Source organism: Schistocerca piceifrons, chromosome 4 (assembly GCF_021461385.2).
Source record: "Schistocerca piceifrons isolate TAMUIC-IGC-003096 chromosome 4, iqSchPice1.1, whole genome shotgun sequence".
Classification (NCBI taxonomy): Eukaryota; Metazoa; Arthropoda; class Insecta; order Orthoptera; family Acrididae; genus Schistocerca; species Schistocerca piceifrons.
The window spans coordinates 656,387,230-656,407,309 of NC_060141.1; the positions used below are offsets into that span (position 1 = coordinate 656,387,230).

At 42.2% G+C, this 20,080-nt stretch overlaps 1 protein-coding gene across 1 annotated transcript in view; it reads left to right on the forward strand.

Annotated features, from left to right (window-relative positions):
* Positions 1–20,080, forward strand: part of LOC124796093 (sodium-coupled monocarboxylate transporter 1-like) — a gene marked incomplete at its 3' end in the record, with an annotated part of 59,995 nt that overhangs the window by 13,019 nt on the left and 26,896 nt on the right. The window contains exon 4 of the mRNA XM_047260179.1: positions 9,188–9,255. Within this exon, the coding sequence (XP_047116135.1) occupies positions 9,188–9,255 (68 nt within the window). The remainder of the gene's footprint in view (positions 1–9,187; positions 9,256–20,080) is intronic.

Below are 20,080 nucleotides of genomic sequence, written 5' to 3' on the forward strand. Positions count from 1 at the left end.
ACATCAACGAAAATAGCTTTATAAAACAGTTAAAATCTAACTAAAAACATCTATAGCAATTATCGTTTAGGTCTGTCGAAATTGTTGATTGAATTGTGTAACCAAATATACAAGACAGGAAAATGGCCAAAGGACTTTACAGAAAGTATCTTAATACCTACAGAAAAGAAAAAGAACAGCAAAAAGTGTGAGGAACATAGAACAGTGAGCCTGATGTAGCATGCGGCCAAAGTCTTGCTTAGTACGCTCAACAGGAGGCTTTATGGAAACTGAATTGCGTAATAGGAGATGAACAATTTGGTTTCAGGTGAGGAGTGGGAACTAGAGATGCCATTGGGCTACTGTGAGTGATAGGGGAGAGGTACATGGAGAAGAAAAGAAAGGTGTCTGTCGTGTTCATTGATCTTGAAAAGGGTTTTGACTGTGTCAGATGGGACAAACTGATGGAAATCCTAAGGAAACATGGAGTTGACAGGAGGGATAGACGGCTAATTAGAAATTTATATTTGAACCAGAGAGCAAGAGTAAGAATAGGAAATGTGATGAGTGAAGAAATAGAACTGGGAAGAGGTGTAAGACAAGGTTGTTGTTTATCACCAACACTGTTCTATATATATCTTTAGGAAATTATTAGTGAAAGTTTTGATGGAAGGAGAGGAACTTGTATAGGGATTCGGAGAGTAGACTGAATAAGATTTGCAGACGACATGAGTGAAAGAGAGATGGAACAAATGTTAGATGACCTAAACAGAAAATTAGAAGAATATGGAATGAAGATTAACAAGAAGAAAAAGAAAAGTGTGGCAATTGGAGAAAAGGGGAGAAAATGCCGTATGAAAATAGGGAGAGAGGAAATAGAGCAAGTAAATAACTTCAGTTACTTGGGAAGTGTAATAATGGATGATATGTATTGCTCAAAAGAAATTAAGAAAAGAAGTGCAATGGCAAAAGAAGAATTCAAGAGGAAACAGAAATTACTTTGTGGACCACTAAACAGAGATCTGAGGAAAAGACTTGCCAAATGTTACATCTGGAGCGTTGCACCATATGGTGCCGAGACCTGAACATTGAGGAAGGAAGATGAAAGAGGAGTGGAGGCACTAGAGTTGTGGATATGCAGAAGAATGGAAAAAGTGAAATGGGAAGACCGAGTAAGGAATGAAGAAGTATTAAGAGGAGTTGGAGAAGAAAGAAACATTCTTAATTGTCAGAAACAGTAAACGGAACTGGATTGGATACTGCTTGAGGAGGGACCGTTTATTGAAGGAAGGAAGGAATGGTGGAGGGAAAGAGGGGAAGAGGAAAAAGAAGATGTCAAATGCTGGACAATATCAAAGTAGACAAATATTCAGGAATGAAAAGACTGGCTATGGACAGACAAAAGTGGAAGAGGCTTAACCCATGACAAGACCTGCTGTAAGGCAGAATACCATACCACTACTACTACTTTGTCGAAACAGACAACACATCTGAAATGTCTCTCATTGCTAAGACAATTAGTTGCCATTTCTATCAGAGCAATAGGACACAATTCTCTAGCAGTTCGCTTATATTCAGTAGCTAACACCGTGGTACTGGAACTTTAATAATGGTAAGCATTTATTTATAGCTTATACAGAAAATGAGTAGCGTTCCATAAGGAATGCAACACATTTTTCTGAAAGCTCGTTGGTTTTATTCGTAATTCTAATGTATCATATTATTCACCACTCTTTTGGCTGATGCCAAATCCGAAATCAGGGCAGGAAATGAAATACAACAAAAAGATCTGAAAGGACTTTTATTACGAACACAAAAGTATAGCCAGAACAGAACTGGTCTTCTTGACGGAGAGTGTTGCTATTTATACAAACATCGAATATCCAGGAATCTTCTATTTACACAAACGCCAAATACTCCAGAATACACAAACGCTGCAAACATAAGCTATTTCGAGAACCTTCCCGAAAAGATAGATACTATCTAACATATAACTGATGGTGATCGGGTTTGAGTTGACAACCAGCAGAGCGCCAGCTAGCGAAACTGACCTCTTCCCCACTCTGCATTTACCATAGCTTGCTGCAAATATTAACCTTTTAAGTATTTTATAAGATGATGCGGCAGTACAACAGAAGATATTTCAAGGAGAATTACACCAACCACGGAACCGGTAGATTTGAAGCATTTAGTGTATGAGTCAGTACAGAAAAGCTTTGTCATAATTTTGTTGTTTGCAATGTTCGCATTAGGGACCTTGACTTTTACGCTATGTCACACTGTCCAATAATACATGGTGTATCAAAAAGAATCATCCGACTAAAAAATCATAACTATTATATTATTTGACATATGTGCGTGAACAACGTACAATTGAAAAGAGCAGACTCTCGAGTTTTATACGGTTCCGGCTAAGTAGTAGCAGTGTGCGCCCCTTCAGTTCTAGTAAAAATGGTGTCGGGACAACAAAAAGCGTTTTGTGTTCTACGTTTCGCGCAGTGTGGCTCAGTATCAACTATTCAGAGTAAGTTTTGTACTAGGTATGGTATGGATCCTCCTACAGCACAGAGCATTAGACGCTGGCATGAACAATTCCCAGAAACAGGTCGTTTGTGAGACAAATCGCAGGGGCCGTCTCCGATTGTCCGACAAAGACGTCGAACGCATCCGTCATAGTTTCACAAGGAGTCCACAGAAATCCGTTGGCTGTGCAGCTCACAGCTCAACATGTCCCCATGTCCGTCCGGCGTGTGCTGCGTCGACGATTGCACATGAAACCATACAAAATTCAGCTACTGCAAGCTCTTCGTGAATGTGACGAACAACAACGTGTGGAGTTCTATACCGGATTGACATATGTCGTGCATCTCAACGGGGGCATGTTGAACGCCTATGAACAGGTAGGGAAAAAAAGCTTTTTTATTTTCCCGTTCATCAAAAAACAAAATTCACTGTGTGTATTTATTAGTTTCAGAAATATTGACGTGCCAAATCGGATGATTCTTTTGGATGCTCCCTGTACAACATCTTGATTTTCTGATCAACGCATGGAAACAAGGTATCGCACAGTCTCTTACTTGCGCTAACGGAGGCAGTGCAAACATTCTTATTCAGTCCAGGCACCCTACTTTGAGGTCACTCGTCATTTAATATCAGCTTGTACAAGGTCATACCAAAAAGTATAAAAAAAATATCGGGAATGCAGCCGAGTGGAAACTTCGACAAAGGCCAGTGTTTCGACACTTCCACACCAGGAGGAAATTCAGAACTTCGATTTGCAGAGCATGCGGAAAGATACATGCATACACACACACACGCACACTCACACACACAAACACACACACACACACACACACACACACACACACACACACACACCGTTAACACAAGTACCACCACACAACTAAAAATGACCGACGTAAGACGTTGCAGAACTTACGCAATAACCTCTACCCTCACTTGTAACATTCAACTGCTTCATTATTAACACTATCTCAGTAGGAGGAGGTGCATGCCAGAAGCTCCATATTGCTACACTGAAGCGCCAAAGAAACTGGTATAGGTATGCGTGTTCAAATACAGAGATATGTAAACAGGTGGAATACGGCGCTGCGTTCGGGAACGCCTATATAAGACAACAAGTCTCTGACGCAGTTGTTAGTGCTGTTACAATGGCAGGTTCTGAAGATTTAAGTGAGCCTGAAGGTGATGTTATAGTCGGCGCACGATGAGATGGGACACAGCATCTCCGAGGTAGCGATGAAGTGCGGATTTTCCCGTAGGACCATTTCACGAGTGTACCGCGTATATCAGCAGTCCGGTAAAACATGAAATCTCCGACATCGCTACAGGTGGAAAAAGATGCTGCAAGAACGGGACCAACGACTACTGAAGACAGTCTTTCAACGTGACAGAAGTGCAACCCTTCCGCAAATTGCTGCAGATTTCAACAAGTGACAGCGTGCGAACCATTCAACGAAACATCATCGGTATGGGCTTTCGGAGCGGAAGACCCTCTAGTGTACCCTTGATGACTGCACGACACTAAGATTTATGCCTCACCTGGGCCCGTCAACTTCAATATTGGACTGTTGATGACTGGAAACATGTTGCCTGGTCGGAGGAGTCTCGTTCCAAGTTGTATCTAGCGGATGGACGTGTACGGGCAAGTAGGCACGCTCATGAATCCATGGACTGTTCAAGCTGGTGGGGACTGTAATGGTGGAAGGTGTGTTCAGTTGGAGTGAATAGGACCCCTGGTACGTCTAGATACGACTCTGACAGGTGACACGTACGTAAGCGTCCTATTTTATCACCTGCATCTATTCATGTCCATTGTGCATTACAACGGACTTCGGCATTTCCAGCAGGATAATGCGACACCCCACCGTCCAGAATTGCTGCGGAATGGCTCCATGAATACTCTTCTGAATTTAAAGACTTCCGCTCGCCACCAAACTCGCCAGATATGAATATTATTGTGTATATTTGGACTGCCTTGCAACGTGCTCTTCAGAAGAGATCTCCATCCCCTCATACTCTTACGGATATATGAACAGCCTTGCGGGATTCAAGGTGTCAACTCCCACCAGCACTACTTCAGGCCATAGTCATGTTGCGGCATTTCTGCGTGCTCACGAGGGCCCCACACGATATTAGGGAGGTTATCAGTTTCTTTGGCCCTTCAGTGTATATTCCATAGGTTGGTCTATGTAGTGGCTATGTTCTGCAATAGCTCGGCTGTTGTAAGCGTGTGTGACGCTTATGCTCAGTACACCTATCCTCCACGGTCTTCCCATTATATGACGTGCCACAACAGGGAGGAATACATTAGTTGCCCGCCTTACGCGAATCAAGATCATAATTTACGAATCTGTGAACGGCGCTAATAGATGGTGGTCGAAATATGAATTTCGCATCATTTCTCCCAGAATATGATCAATCCTGTTTGAAATGCTTCTTATGTAAGGGAAAAATGCCTAGACGTTGGTGCCACTTGATTCGCGGGTGGTCAGTAGCGCAACGCACGTATGATCTGTCTTTCACTGTAACCCTTCTGAACAGTGCATTCGAGATGTTCTAATTCAGGTGACAGTGTTTTAGACTCTTAGATGACGCTGTTCCTGTGAACCAAGGAACGAAGTAGTCGTTCATGATGAGTCGGGTGGCGACAACTATTAGTCTGTAGATACAAATCAATATAAGTTGAGTTTCCACAAAAAGCATGTCGCGATATACCATCAAAATTTCTCCTGATCAACACAACAGGAAAGGGATGGCAGCAATCCTTCTCCACCTACTTATGAACGGAGTATTTAGGTGGACTGAATTCGGATGCTCTTAAAGGCCGTTTAGTTCTTAGTTCCATTTAACAAAAAATCATCTACGTACTAAAAAAATACGTCTCTCCAAACCTTCCATAAACAAATGGCCGCTAATTGTGACAACGGGTTCTCCATCTGTATTGTGCCTCTTTGTTCATAGTACTAGCCGTCAAATAAACAACATAGTGTTATTACGGAAACAGTTGAAATTAAATTAGCAATTGACCTAATACATAGAGGTGGAGGTTTTCGGTTAAAATCTGTGTAGAATAGTGCCGTCACCCCATGGTCAAACAACAGAGAGACAGAGGTAATGCTACCTCACCCGTTGATGAATATTCACTATCAATAACGTCTGATATTGATCATTTTCGGTTTTGTTTACAGTGTATGTGTGATCTTTTCGCATAAATTTCTCTTATATTCGCATGAATACGGTACCACCACAGCCCTACAACTTACTGTAAAAAAATGAAAATTAGTGGCGGACTGGGACTCGAATCCGGATTTTCCACTTTACGCAAACGGTCGTCCTAACTGCTTCGTCTATCTGAGCACGCTTCACGGAGAGACCCAAACTTCCAGATGCCCCAGTGCCTGATACCCATAGTGCACGCACAATCACATGATTTCAACATAAGGAGCTGCGCGGTCGTGGGCGCCTTGCCACGGTTCGCCTGGCTCCTCCCGTCGGAGGTTCGAGTCCTGCCTCGGGCACGGATGTGTGTGTTGACCTTAGCGTAAGTTCGTTTCAGTTAGATTAAGTAGTGTGTAAGCCTAGGACCGATGGCCTCAGCTTTTTAGTCCCATAGAAACTTCCCATCACCACCGCCACACAAGGAGAGACATATTTAGTTTTCTCGTCTGGTTGGCTTGGCTTTGACATGAAATACGAGTAAATTAGTGCCGTGTGTGTATTTGACAGTGTCTGTTGACTTATAAGCAATGTTACTTCACATAAAGCGGCAAATTCGGGTTCGAGACCCTGTTTAGCATACATTTTCACTTGTTTCCAATAAACTGTATAGCTGTGGTGGTCCGTATTTGGAATTTGCGAATGTATTTCATGATTTAATACCGTTAAAGAGAGTCAGCAATGTCTGCTCCTTAGGACACACACGCATATCTGAAGGAACATTGCATTGAACATTATAGTCACTGTCAAGATACAGACACTCTGCTACTGTCTATCGAAATAGTAGCGGTTGTCGAAAATGTCACCCTCCTACATTCCGTAAGTCATTCGAATATTTATTCGCCAGGAGAAACTTAAGTTTCAGAAAAACATGTCAGCTTATGTGCTTTATCAATAAGCAGTAGTATTCAGTTCCAAACATAGATTATTGGCATTCATGTGTGTGACTCCAATTGTGTACCTTAAGTGAGATATACAACAAACTGTTTCATATCATGTTTTTCTTGACGCAGTCACACATCTCGACTTTTATTTATCATTAATGATTCTTTCACAATAACTGACCCATATAAAAAAATTCAGTGATAATGGTATCTGCATAAAGTTTTCACTTGCTGCCAATTTCTTACACAAATTAAACAAAATCAAAGATATGTGAACCTGGACATCATCATTATCTTCCTTCCAAGCATTATGCTATTTCCTGTGCCGAACTCAGAAACAAAAACATTACCATAATTCCCGAGGTCTTCCAATGTTTCTTTTCTCATTACACTTGTTGTACAGGATCTTCTGAGCAATTCTGTGATCTGGCGTTCACTTGAGGTCCTGTCTGCTACTTTCAAGATAATTTTGAACTTTTCCATTCATACTGAAAGTATTTAATTCTGTTGTAATATCTTAGCTTCTAATCATGCCTGTTCTGTTCCTGTGCATTTCTTCGTCCTCCTTAGGAACGCACCTCTGCTGGCCTTTTTTTTAAATTTTAATTTTTATTTATTTATTTTTTTTTAGCTTTGCCTCCATAGGATAACGTCAACAGCTTATAAAATTTCATGATAGTTTACAGACATAAATTTACATAAATTTGAGTATTTTGCTTTCAATGGTAGGCTGATTTTCATTCTTTTGAGTAATAACGCTATCATCTGCAGACAGGTTAGTCACTCCTCATTCGCTGTCTTAAGTCATTTGTTTAATTTACATTTCATTTTATGAAGAATGAAGAAAACATAAAGATATTACACCTCGGTTAATAGTTACTTCTTCTAATTGATTCCTTCCTGTGTTTATTATAATGGGTCTGTTATTGTAAAGACTTTTCACTATTTTATTAGGTGATATGGATCTCCACATTCACTCTTACACAGGCTATCACGCTCATGGTCAAAGGCCTTCTCAATGTCAATACAGGCCATATTGGTTTCTGTATTAAATTCTCTGTGTTTTCCTGTAATGTTCCTAATTACAAACACAATTTCTCTGTATGAAGGGCCTGTTCTAAATACGTTCTGTTCCTCAGGACTAGCACAGTCTGCGACATCCCTCATAAGGTTGTATCCAGTGATCAGATGACTGATGCCACGATAGGTTCCACAGTCGCTGCGTTTCCCTTTCTTCAAGAGACAGTTTATTGCTGCTGGGTACGGAATGTCTGCAACCTTACAGTTCCTTCAGCATTCATTTATTGATTGTGAAAGTGTTTTATGTCTTCATATTTAATTAGTTCGGCATTTATTCCATCTTGTCTAGTAGGCTTCCTGTTCTGCATGCCTTTCAGAGGCCCTTGTAACTGGATCTACTATTTCATTGTACATACCTTCTCCACTGTCATCTTCGTTCTTCTCTGTACACCGTAAGTCTGTATAATGATTCATCCATTGCTCATTGGGTGTGATTTTCAGTGAAGCAGTGTCTTTTTCTTTCTTGATCAGAGGGTCCATGACTTATATACACCTTTCTGTCCGCCGTGTGTGTCGTGACTTACGAACGTTTCCCGTGACTCCGGGGCGTGAATATTTATTTCTCAGCGTTCCTTTTTATTCTGCATGCATTCCAGTTCTCTGATATGTTTGTCTGTAGAAAGTTCAAATAAGATACCTGCAGATACGTATTGTTTCTAATTTAGTGCATGTCATCTTCATTTGCCGATGAATTTCAGGCAAATAAAAAAAGAATGCTATTGATATGTTGACGTAGTTATCCTGTCAAAGCCCGCTCTGTTTCCATATCCTGCGGATAACAGCGCGTCGTTGTTATTAAGTTATTTTTCACAGCGCATGAATGAATGGCCTTTGTGTATCAACCAACCTAATTATGTATATCAGATGTTCAGTCCTACTGTCAGACGTTTACAGTTTTCAATGAATCATTTGCATATTCCCTATATGACTGTTGTACAACCTATGACGCATTTCATAGGCTAATACGTGGTAGTAAAGGTAATGGAAAAGTTGAATTGATCCTGAAAAAAGAGGGTCATGTGCCTGTTGCAAAACAAAAAAGCCACTTCTAGCACAAAATATCCGCCGGGATCAATTTCATTACTCCTTTCGCTTACACGCAAACTCTTACCATCTTTCAGTTAACAATTAAAACGATATTATACCTAATACGGCCGTGGTTCTACATTTTTGTCTTTTAGAATCTTTTGATTCCTTGAAGTGAAATCTCTAGTAAAACTTGTTTTAGTAAATATTTCGTTTATTATGTAGTCTTCAACATGGTTGTGCCTTGAAAATGTTAACAAGCCCGTTGTGGATGTCTTGATGATATATTCACAAATAGCCAACAAGTCTGACGTTTTCCACCAACTTACTCGATCTCTTATCGCGAGTGAATAAAATACATGGTTTGAAGACAATAAAATACAAAAGCTCTTTTTTATGCATTGTTCATTATCATCTGCAGTACTGGTTCATTCACGAAGATCATTCACTATATAAATTTACCTTCTCTCTGTTTCTAGTAACTGGAGTCAGCGTCCACTGGATCACGCCTGTTATCTGCGTGATGTGCATTTTATACACTATGTTGGTGAGTAAGAACGGTACATGTTTATTTGATTCTTAATTAAGAAGTGGAACCAGATGTTCTCTGTTCAGTAACTCATAATAGTGCTACAACAAACATACTGGCTGTCTCGTAAGAAATTAGAAGATGGACCCGCTGACGGTTTTCAGGTCGACAGGATAGCGTAAATAGGCTGATATAGCGTTCGAGATCAAGTGCAGTTCTTAGCTGATTTCATATCGTATTCCTTCACGGAACGGAAACCTTCTTCCTGGTATCACACAAGAGTTTGGATAAGCCCCATAATTCACGGATCACCACAACTGGCTGCAAATTGTAGCATTTGCACGGGATTGTAGTGCTTCTTAAAAATTTAGTAATATTTGCGGGGGAGCACAGAGAAAGGAGCTGTGATGTACTGTGTCGTATTCTAGTCATCTACGTGCACTATTTTTAGTCCCAAAGAATAACTTTAAATACTGTATCCGAAAAGTATGAAATATTTCCAGTGTTTCTGGATTATTTACGAGATAGGCTATATTGAATATAACGACGGTAAGACACTGAAGAGGCCAGAAACAGTTCTGGGCTTCAGTGAGTAGATACGATACATCAGGAAAGGAGGACGAACGCTCCTATTAAGGGGAAGTGGGCTGGGGTGCGAAGGTAGGAGTAATAGTTTGTCATTTCCTTACTGCTACAACATAGAGGGACGTTAGCTGCTACGTAGAACAAATAAAAGCTACCAGGTGTAGAAATATGAAAACGAAATTTCCCTGTAGTCAGTGCTAGCCATCAGTATAGAGCCCGCGAGACCGCGTCTGCAGCGCCGTCTGCTTCCTGTAGCGGCTGACGAAGAATGTCAACACACAGGAACTCAAGCTCCATACATCAGTATTTTTTCAAACCCGTAAGCAAGTCGAGTTTTGTGCCTACGAATCACGATCTGCGGACGGCATTGGTTTTCTGTTATCATTTGAAGAAAATTTCTGCAGAATCGCATCGAATGCTTGTTGAAGCTTTCCGCGAACATGCTCTTGGGAAAACACAGTGTTTCGAGCGGTTAAAAAAATTCAAAAGTGGTGATTTTAACATCAGACGCGACTAGCGGGGGAAACCTCCGAAAAAGTTCGAAGATTACGTGAATTGCAGGCCTTATTGGATGAAGATGATACTCAAACTCAACAGGAGCTCGCGGAACAATTGAATGTGACGCAGAAAGCCGTTCCTCTTCGGTTGAAAGCTAGGGGAAAGGTGCAGAAAGTGGGAAAATGGGTTCCACATGAACTGAATGAAAGATAGCAAGCAATATTTCTCCATCGAATAGTGACAGGAGACGAAAAATGATTATATTTTGAGAATCCCAAGCATCGTAAATCATGGGTGAATCCAGGCAAACCATGGACAACCACTGCAAGACCAAATCGCTTTAGAAAGAACACAGTGCTTTGTGTTTGGTGGAATGAGAAGGGTGCCATTTACACTCCTGGAAATGGAAAAAAGAACACATTGACACCGGTGTATCAGACCCACCATACTTGCTCCGGACACTGCGAGAGGGCTGTACAAGCAATGATCACACGCACGGCACAGCGGTCACACCAGGAACCGCGGTGTTGGCCGTCGAATGGCGCTAGCTGCGCAGCATTTGTGCACCGCCGCCGTCAGTGTCAGCCAGTTTGCCGTGGCATACGGAGCTCCATCGCAGTCTTTAACACTGGTAGCATGCCGCGACAGCGTGGACGTGAACCGTATGTGCAGTTGACGGACTTTGAGCGAGGGCGTATAGTGGGCATGCGGGAGGCCGGGTGGACGTACCGCCGAATTGCTCAACACGTGGGGCGTGAGGTCTCCACAGTACATCGATGTTGTCGCCAGTGGTCGGCGGAACGTGCACGTGCCCGTCGACCTGGGACCGGACCGCAGCGACGCACGGATGCACGCCAAGACCGTAGGATCCTACGCAGTGCCGTAGGGGACCGCACCGCCACTTCCCAGCAAATTAGGGACACTGTTGCTCCTGGGGTATCGGCGAGGACCATTCGCAACCGTCTCCATGAAGCTGGGCTACGGTCCCGCACACCGTTAGGCCGTCTTCCGCTCACGCCCCAACATCGTGCAGCCCGCCTCCAGTGGTGTCGCGACAGGCGTGAATGGAGGGTCGAATGGAGACGTGTCGTCTTCAGCGATGAGAGTCGCTTCTGCCTTGGTGCCAATGATGGTCGTATGCGTGTTTGGCGCCGTGCAGGTGAGCGCCACAATCAGGACTGCATACGACCGAGGCACACAGGGCCAACACCCGGCATCATGGTGTGGGGAGCGATCTCCTACACTGGCCGTACACCACTGGTGATCGGCGAGGGGACACTGAATAGTGCACGGTACATCCAAACCGTCATCGAACCCATCGTTCTACCATTCCTAGACCGGCAAGGGAACTTGCTGTTCCAACAGGACAATGCACGTCCGCATGTATCCCGTGCCACCCAACGTGCTCTAGAAGGTGTAAGTCAACTACCCTGGCCAGCAAGATCTCCGGATCTGTCCCCCATTGAGCAAGTTTGAGACTGGATGAAGCGTCGTCTCACGCGGTCTGCACATCCAGCACGAACGCTGGTCCAACTGAGGCGCCAGGTGGAAATGGCATGGCAAGCCGTTCCACAGGACTACATCCAGCATCTCTACGATCGTCTCCATGGGAGAATAGCAGCCTGCATTGCTGCGAAAGGTGGATATACACTGTACTAGTGCCGACATTGTGCATGCTCTGTTGCCTGTGTCTATGTGCCTGTGGTTCTGTCAGTGTGATCATGTGATGTATCTGACCCCAGGAATGTGTCAATAAAGTTTCCCCTTCCTGGGACAATGAATTCACGGTGTTCTTATTTCAATTTCCAGGAGTGTATTATGAACTGCTAAAACCTGGTGAAACCAATAACACTAATCAATACGAACAGCAAACGATCGATTTAATGGAGCTTTACGTGACAAACGATCGGAATACAAATGATCAGAGTATGGAAAAAGGGTACACAAAGTCATATTGCTCCACAATAACGCCCCATCACGCCCAGCAAAACCGGTCGGGGAAAAGGTTGGCGCGTTCAGTTGGGAAATACTAGGACATGCAGCTTATTCTCCAGACTTGACTCCGTCCGATTATCATCTATTTGCATCACTGAAACACGTTGTCGATGAACAACGGTTCGATTCGTATGAAGATGTACGGAAATGGGTCGCTGATTGGTTCGCTTCAAAAGAAGAACATTCATAGTCTGTCGGAGAGGTGGGAGAAACATATAAATAGCAATGGAGATTATTTTGAATAAAATATTGTTTATCAGTTTCAAACAACAGACGTGTAATTATTGCAACAAAAATCCAGTTTCATACTTCTATACCTGATATTCTGTATTGTTATAATTTTATTTTCAGTCATCTGCATTTATTGATTTTGTTTATTTGCCATCGATTTCAAAATAATAGAGGCTTCACGTCGAGGCACATATTGTGGTAAACGATGTGTTATACACCCGGAAATAGACCTGTGTGAATTCCACCTGGGATGGCTCTACTTCAGTTTTGGGTTCACAATTGTATTAGTCTATTCTGGAAAATACATCTACATTTTGCACAAAATTAAAAGGGCATGGGTCTGGAAGTGTTAAGGTGCTCGGTGTATCAAATACAAATACTTTACGCTTTTTTTTTTAGTTTCAAGTTTTAGCATACCTTAAATTTCAAAAGCATTTAAGAGTTTATCACAGAGGCACTCAAAAGACTGCTCATAATTATTTAGAACAATATTTTAGAATAACTAGCACCTGAAAAACATCGAAGGAATTTTTTTTTTAAATTCCGAAAACGTTTAACTCATGCAGTGTTTTAAATTGAGTAATCAGTAACAGAATGACTATTTAATACATAATTCACCAAAGATCTGAAAATGAAAGCATTAGCCAAAGTAAGTTGACCGGCTTTACCCGGTTACCAAGGATCACACAGATGATTCGTTCAGTTCAGACTATAAAAACACACAGAATACACATTCAATTTAATTAACAGAAATAAATAACCGAACGCACACGGATCTTTGCCCTCGGCATAATATAATTAAAAGAAAAAAACTGTACTCGTTGAATTCACAGGAGCTTTAAGGTAAACAGAGCATAGAAGATACAAATCTTTTAAAACAGTTTGAACAACTGAACATTCAGAAGAAAGCGCACTCAAAGTTTTTGAGAATATACACATGAGTGCTTTAAATACGAAAAAGTTTGAACACCTCAGAAATCAAAATAAGACACACATACAACGTGAAAGTATCACTCTCTGTGTTTAATTAGACAATAATGGAAACAGAACCGGCTAAAATGTGAGGTCTTTTACGTCTGTCTTAAGAATAACTCGGCCATGTACCGATTACCGTAGGTGCTGATCCATATCAAACAGACAGGAAAAATTGAGGACCACTAGCGAAAGCTACACAAACACACAGGGGTCTAAACATTCTGCGTTGTGTCTGTTTGTTCTATATCGTGTCTCCCTACCACTTTCGCGCAACGACGCTCTGAGCGTGTTTTTTAGGGAATTGACTAGTTTGAACCTGGGACCTGTTGCTGGTAAGGAGACGTCAGACCACACATGACATGTAGAATTCAGAAGAGTTCAATGAGACTAGCGATGATATAACCAAATACTTAATGATTTCAGCGTCAGCTCCACTGCACTCCCTGTAAAAGAATCTTAATACTAACTAAATTTAGTGGAAGGGGTTCAAGGCTTTCCTATTTTTAGTTAGCTGGTAAAATAACGTTGAAAAAGCAGTTAAGTTTACCATTGGAAATTTTATTCTACTCACAAAACATTGTTCATAAATTGCACTATTGATAAAAGGAAATGTTTTAATACAGGATGGTAAAAACCAACTGCGTTCAACAAAAATGTGAACGAATATTCCCTGAGTGGGTTTCCAAGTTCTACAATGGATCGAAGGATGACTATGCCATATCACATCTATAATCTAGGTTTAAATTAAGTTTCACAAGAGAGAAAACTATCAAAATGGTCTACAGTGACCCTCAATTATCTTTAATTACTTATCTAACTTTTCATAAATTACAGTGGCTGATGTGGTTTCTCAATAACTATATAACAGAAAAATCATCGCGTTTCAGATTTTTACTTCAAGTGGCAAATGTGAACACCATGAGCTTTAATTGACGATCGACACTAGTATTACGCAAAAAGGGCATGTAACAGATGAGACTTCTGCAGTTCTGAGTGAAGCCTTATGCGCTCAAAAATGCGGCATTACGTGCGTTCATTACCTTGTCGGTGTTCGTCAGGGGGAGGCGGCCGGCGCAGCTCCGTCCAGCTCGCCCTCTCGGAAGCAACTCTCTTCTCTTCTCCTTACTACAGTTTACCGAAGTTAGTTAAAAAAAACTATCTGGCTGTGTTTTCATCTGACCAATCAGGGTCTCAAGCTCCACCTACAAAAATTCTGTCTATCCAATGAGAAACGTTATACTTTTCGTAGTGGGGCAATGTTTTTTTAAAGTTTGCAACGTAACAGAGACGCGAAAACGTCTCACGCTAAAACTTGCAGCTTGTGTGGTCCTTTTAGCGTTATCGTAAGATATATACTATTCTTCTGGATGGCTCTATCTTTTAACATGGGCTGGGGGGTGGTCTTAACGTATCAGAGACGCGGATAAGTCTCACGCTAAAAACTTGCGGGTGGTGTGGTCGTAGCGGTTAGCTGGTGGCGACGTGGGGGTCCGTCCCTTATCGTAAGGCCTTCTCGCTTAACACGGTTCTGCTCTCGGCTTCTGTTCTCGTTTCTCCCCTCGGAACTGCGTTTGTCTCACGGTGGGAAGGTATGACATGCATTTAGGCATTCTTGTGATAGTCTGTAGTATTCCATGTGCTCACTCGTTACTCGTATTACTTTGGTTAATTTAATGTCACGATTTATTCGGAGCTATGTGACATGCTACTGGATTTGCTTATCATGTCAGGGTTTTCATGGAAGGTGTTGGATTTGCCTGACACCTTAGCAGGGGAGAACCAAAAGAGTATTCACTGACAAGGGCACAGCAAAAGAACAAGGGTCTCCGCGAATCGCATTCTACATCTACATCTACATCTACATCCATACTCCGCAAGCCACCTGACGGTGTGTGGCGGAGGGTACCTTGAGAACCTCTATCGGTTCTCCCTTCTATTCCAGTCTCGTATTGTTCACGGAAAGAAGGATTGTCGGTATGCTTCTGTGTGGGCTCTAATCTCTCTGATTTTATGCTCATGGTCTCTTCGCGAGATATACGTAGGAGGGAGCAATATACTGCTTGATTCCTCGGTGAAGGTATGTTCTCGAAACTTTAACAAAAGCCCATACCGAGCTACTGAGCGTCTCTCCTGTAGAGTCGTCCACTGGAGTTTATCATCTCCGTAACGCTTTCGCGATTACTAAATGATCCAGTAACGAAGCGCGCTGATCTCCGTTGGATCTTCTCTATCTCTTCTATTAACCCTATCTGGTACGGATCCCACACTGCTGAGCAGTATTCAAGCAGTGGGCGAACAAGCGTACTGTAACCTACTTCCTTTGTTTTCGGATTGCTTTTCCTTAAGATTATTCCAATGAATCTCAGTCTGGCATCTGCTTTACCGACGATCAACTTCATATGGTAATTCCATTTTAAATCACTCCTAATGCCTACTCGCAGATAATTTATGGAATTATCTGCTTCCAGATGCTGACCTGCTATATTGTAGCTAAATGATAAGGGATCTTTCTTTCTATGTATTCGCAGCACATTACACTTGTCTACATTGAGATTCAATTGCCATTCCCTGCACCATGCGTCAATTCGTTGCAGATCCTCCTGCATTTCAGTCCAATTTTCCATTGTTACAACCTCTCGATATACCACCGCATCATCCGCAAAAAACTTCAGTGAACTTCCGATGTCATCCACAAGTTCATTTATGTATATTGTGAATAGCAACGGTCCTACGACACTCCCCTGCGGCACACCTGAAATCGCTCTTACTTCGGAAGACTTCTCTCCAATGAGAATGACATGCTGCGTTCTGTTATCTAGGAACTCTTCAATCCAATCACACAATTGGTCTGATAGTCGATATGCTCTTACTTTATTCATTAAACGATTGTGGGAAACTGTATCGAATGGCTTGCGGAAGTCAAGAAACATGGCATCTACCTGGGAACCCGTGTCTATGGCCCTCTGAGTCTCGTGGACGAATAGCGCGAGCTGGGTTTCACACGACCGTCATTTTAGAAACCCATGCTGATTCCTACAGAATAGATTTCTAGTCTCCAGAAAAGTCATTAAACTCGAACATTAAACACTTGCGTGATGTATTCCAAACCTAAGGTCGGGTGACCAGAGTTTACCTAATCGTCGGCTTGCTGCGCATGCATTGCTGTCTACCGGCTCGTTAGGAAACTGCAGCAGTGTTGGTTTGATTCAGTAGTCGTTTGCCAGTCGGTGAGAGCAGATCGCAATTGCCGAGATAATCGAAGATCCCAACAGTTGTGAAGTACGCGGTGTGATTAAATTTTTTTCTGGCAAATGGCTCTTCAGCTGCTGAAATCCACCGTGTATGGAACTGACATAATGAGTGACAAATAAGTACTAAAATGGTGTCGAGAATTTTAAAGTGGCCGTGCATATATTCACGATGAACGGCGTAATATTCGGATCGACGACATCGTTGATCAAGTGAACGAAAAACTCTGAAGTGATAGCCGATTGACGATTAGTGGTCTGGCTACTGAATTCCAAAATGTTGCTCTAACTTCAGTTTACAGGACTGTCCCTGAACAGCTTTTTTATCACAAGCTGTGTGTGAGGTGGATTCAAAAAGCTCAATAATCGCAAAGGACGCGTAATGCACGAGAGTTTTAGGAGCGGTGTAGACAAAGTTGAGATGATTTGTTTTCCCACATTAATATGGGTGACGAGACATGAGTATTGTACATCAACGCATAATCGAAACAACAATTGCTGCAGTGGTGGCATTCAACTTCACCCAAACCAAAAAGTTTAGGCAGTCTCCGTTCTTGAATCAAAATTCGTTGGGACGAAAAAGACGTCCTTTTGACTCATTTCATGGGTCGTGGGACAACAGTGACAGCGTATACTGTGAAACGCTAACCAAACTGAGACGTGCGACCCAAAATTGACGCCACAGGGAACTGTCGTCTGGCAGAATCTTTCTTCACAACAACGAAAGGCCTTACCCCGCTGCCAAAACTAAGGTGACGATTCAAGATTTTTGTTGGGAACTTTTTGAGCATCCTCCGTACAGTCCCGACCTTGCACCGAGCGACTATTTCCTACTCTCGCATTTGAAAAAAAATGCCGGGATGGACAACGGCTTAAAAACAACAATGAACACAAGACTGGCATTACAAATTGGTTCAATTCCCAGGCGGCAGATTTCTGTACGGATGGGTTACAGAAGGTGGTATAGCGTTGTAGAAAGTGTGCAGATGTCAAAGGCGATTATGTGGAAAAGGAAGGTAGATATGCAGTAAAATATTATTGTCAATAAAAACATTTTCTCAGGAGGTTATTTTTTATGACCAAATGGACCTTTTCGAATATGGATGCAAAACAAGATGCCCACCATTTATTTCAACGCCGGTCTTACTTAATGAGGAAAGCTAGCAGGACCACAACGAACCAATGTAGCAGAAATGGGAATTGCGCCGACTCAGACGACGCAACCCACGACCGCAAAGCCATAAATAAGCGGCGATTCTTAAAATGGTGTCCGCCTGCTCTTCACGTTAAACAATCGCCAACCACAACACAGCTACCAGACCTCCGTCCTCAGCAAACGACCTGTGTTAGCATGCGGAACAGCGAGCAAGAAGAGACCCAGCACAGAGCACTCTGTGGTTAAATGCCTCCAAAGAACTGTAAGGTTGCCCCATCGAGGCACGAGGTACGAAACGAACACCAGCAAAGTTCAACGAGCAGCCAAAATCGATTTGAGCGCACTTTTGGCTCAGATGTAGTGCACAGAAAAGAATGAAAAGAAGTTAGAGGTATAAATACGCAAATCATACCCTCTCTCCTAACATCGACCGATGTTTCTTCACGACCATCAAACATCTAAGAATTTTGGCAGTGGTGGTCTTACAACACCGTAATAAATGCAATAGGCTGAGACACCTACTCTGTCGTCATATTAGTCTTCACCCTAATGAGGAATGCTGAAACACGACTGAAACGATGGATGGTTGAATACTTTGAGGATTTTGGTACTTTATCACTTGGAAGTACATCCGAGAACTTTTATGGAAGGAATTATGTAGTCACATAATTCAGTTTACATAGAAGCCAAGAAGATCATTGGCTCCAAGCCCCACTAATCCCCACAGTCTGCCTTGAACATGCAAATGATAATGCTGTCGGTCAGTAATCATTCTCCTGGACGAAGAATTCTTTTCTGATAGGATATCCAGTGACAAATTATCGTCTTCCTTCCATATGAAATATAACTTTCAAGCATCTTGTAGCGATCTTCTCACATCAATTCTTGTAGTACTCTTTGCCAATTTATGTTTTATGTAAAACTTTTATCCAACATGGACCAGGAACACTGCGGCTGTGATGGATAATGGTTCCTTGAAATTACTGAAACTAGTCACATTTGTTTTGTTCTTCAATTTTTTATTATTCCATTGCCGGTTTCGAACCGTCCAGTGGTTCCTCATCAGATGGTACGTATATTAATTTTCTGCAGCAGTGTGGGAGTCATGTAGCTGTTACAAGATGTATAAACGAAATTTGCAAGTTCTAATTCTCGCCACGCTCAGTGCTCACATGTTTCGTATACATGTTGCCACAGCTACATGACTCCCACACTGCTACGTGTCATCTGATGACGAACCACTGGGCGGTTCGAAACCGGTAATGGAGTAATAAAAAATTGAAGAACAAACCAAAAGGCGACTGGTTGCAGTAATTTCAAGAAACCTTTATGTTTTATGTTCCTTGATGTTTTCCACTTCTTTTCGTATAACACTTTCTTACGAAGTTGTGACATACCTTCAGAATAGCATTTTTCTTTCCTTATGATTGAGGTAACTCGTACCTGAGGTAGTTAGATACACATTACGTTCACTCACCTCATCTGAAGAAAACAGTCCGTTTTCTGATCAAAGTCAACATATGGCGCAATATTGTTAGCAAATAAATCCATATGTCATTGTTGCAAGTAACCTACGGTTGAAGCATATACTGATTACGTTGTTAACAGCCAGCTGACGAAGTGTCCTTTTATCTAAGACACTGCTGTGTTTACTTTGATCTGACAATGACCGGTAACGGTCGAAACCAGTTACCAAATTTCCTATGTGCGATCTTGGCTAATGAAGATTTTCTGAAAGAAAAAAAAATCAACATTCATTGATATACTGATCAGCCAAAATATTATGACCTTTGTCCACCATGAGGCTAAATGCCCAGTGTGGCGTTACAGATAAAGCACATGACAAGTATGTAAGAAGACACGAATGTGACGTCATTCTAGCGATGAAACGGTAGACAAAATAGGAAATACACTGATACAAGCGACGTTGACAAGGATCAGATTGTTATGGCCCGGCCTCATAGAATGTAGAAGATGGACAGTGAAGCCACGTGTTGGACGTCAACGCCTGATGACAAACGTGGAGGTCATCGGTTTGCCCGCTCTGTAAAGTAGGATAGGCGGCGATCTTGGCAGATACGACGACAGACGTGTTCCGGAGCCCAGCCTTCAGAGCACATTCTTGAACATGTGGCTGCACAGTAGGTAATCCCTA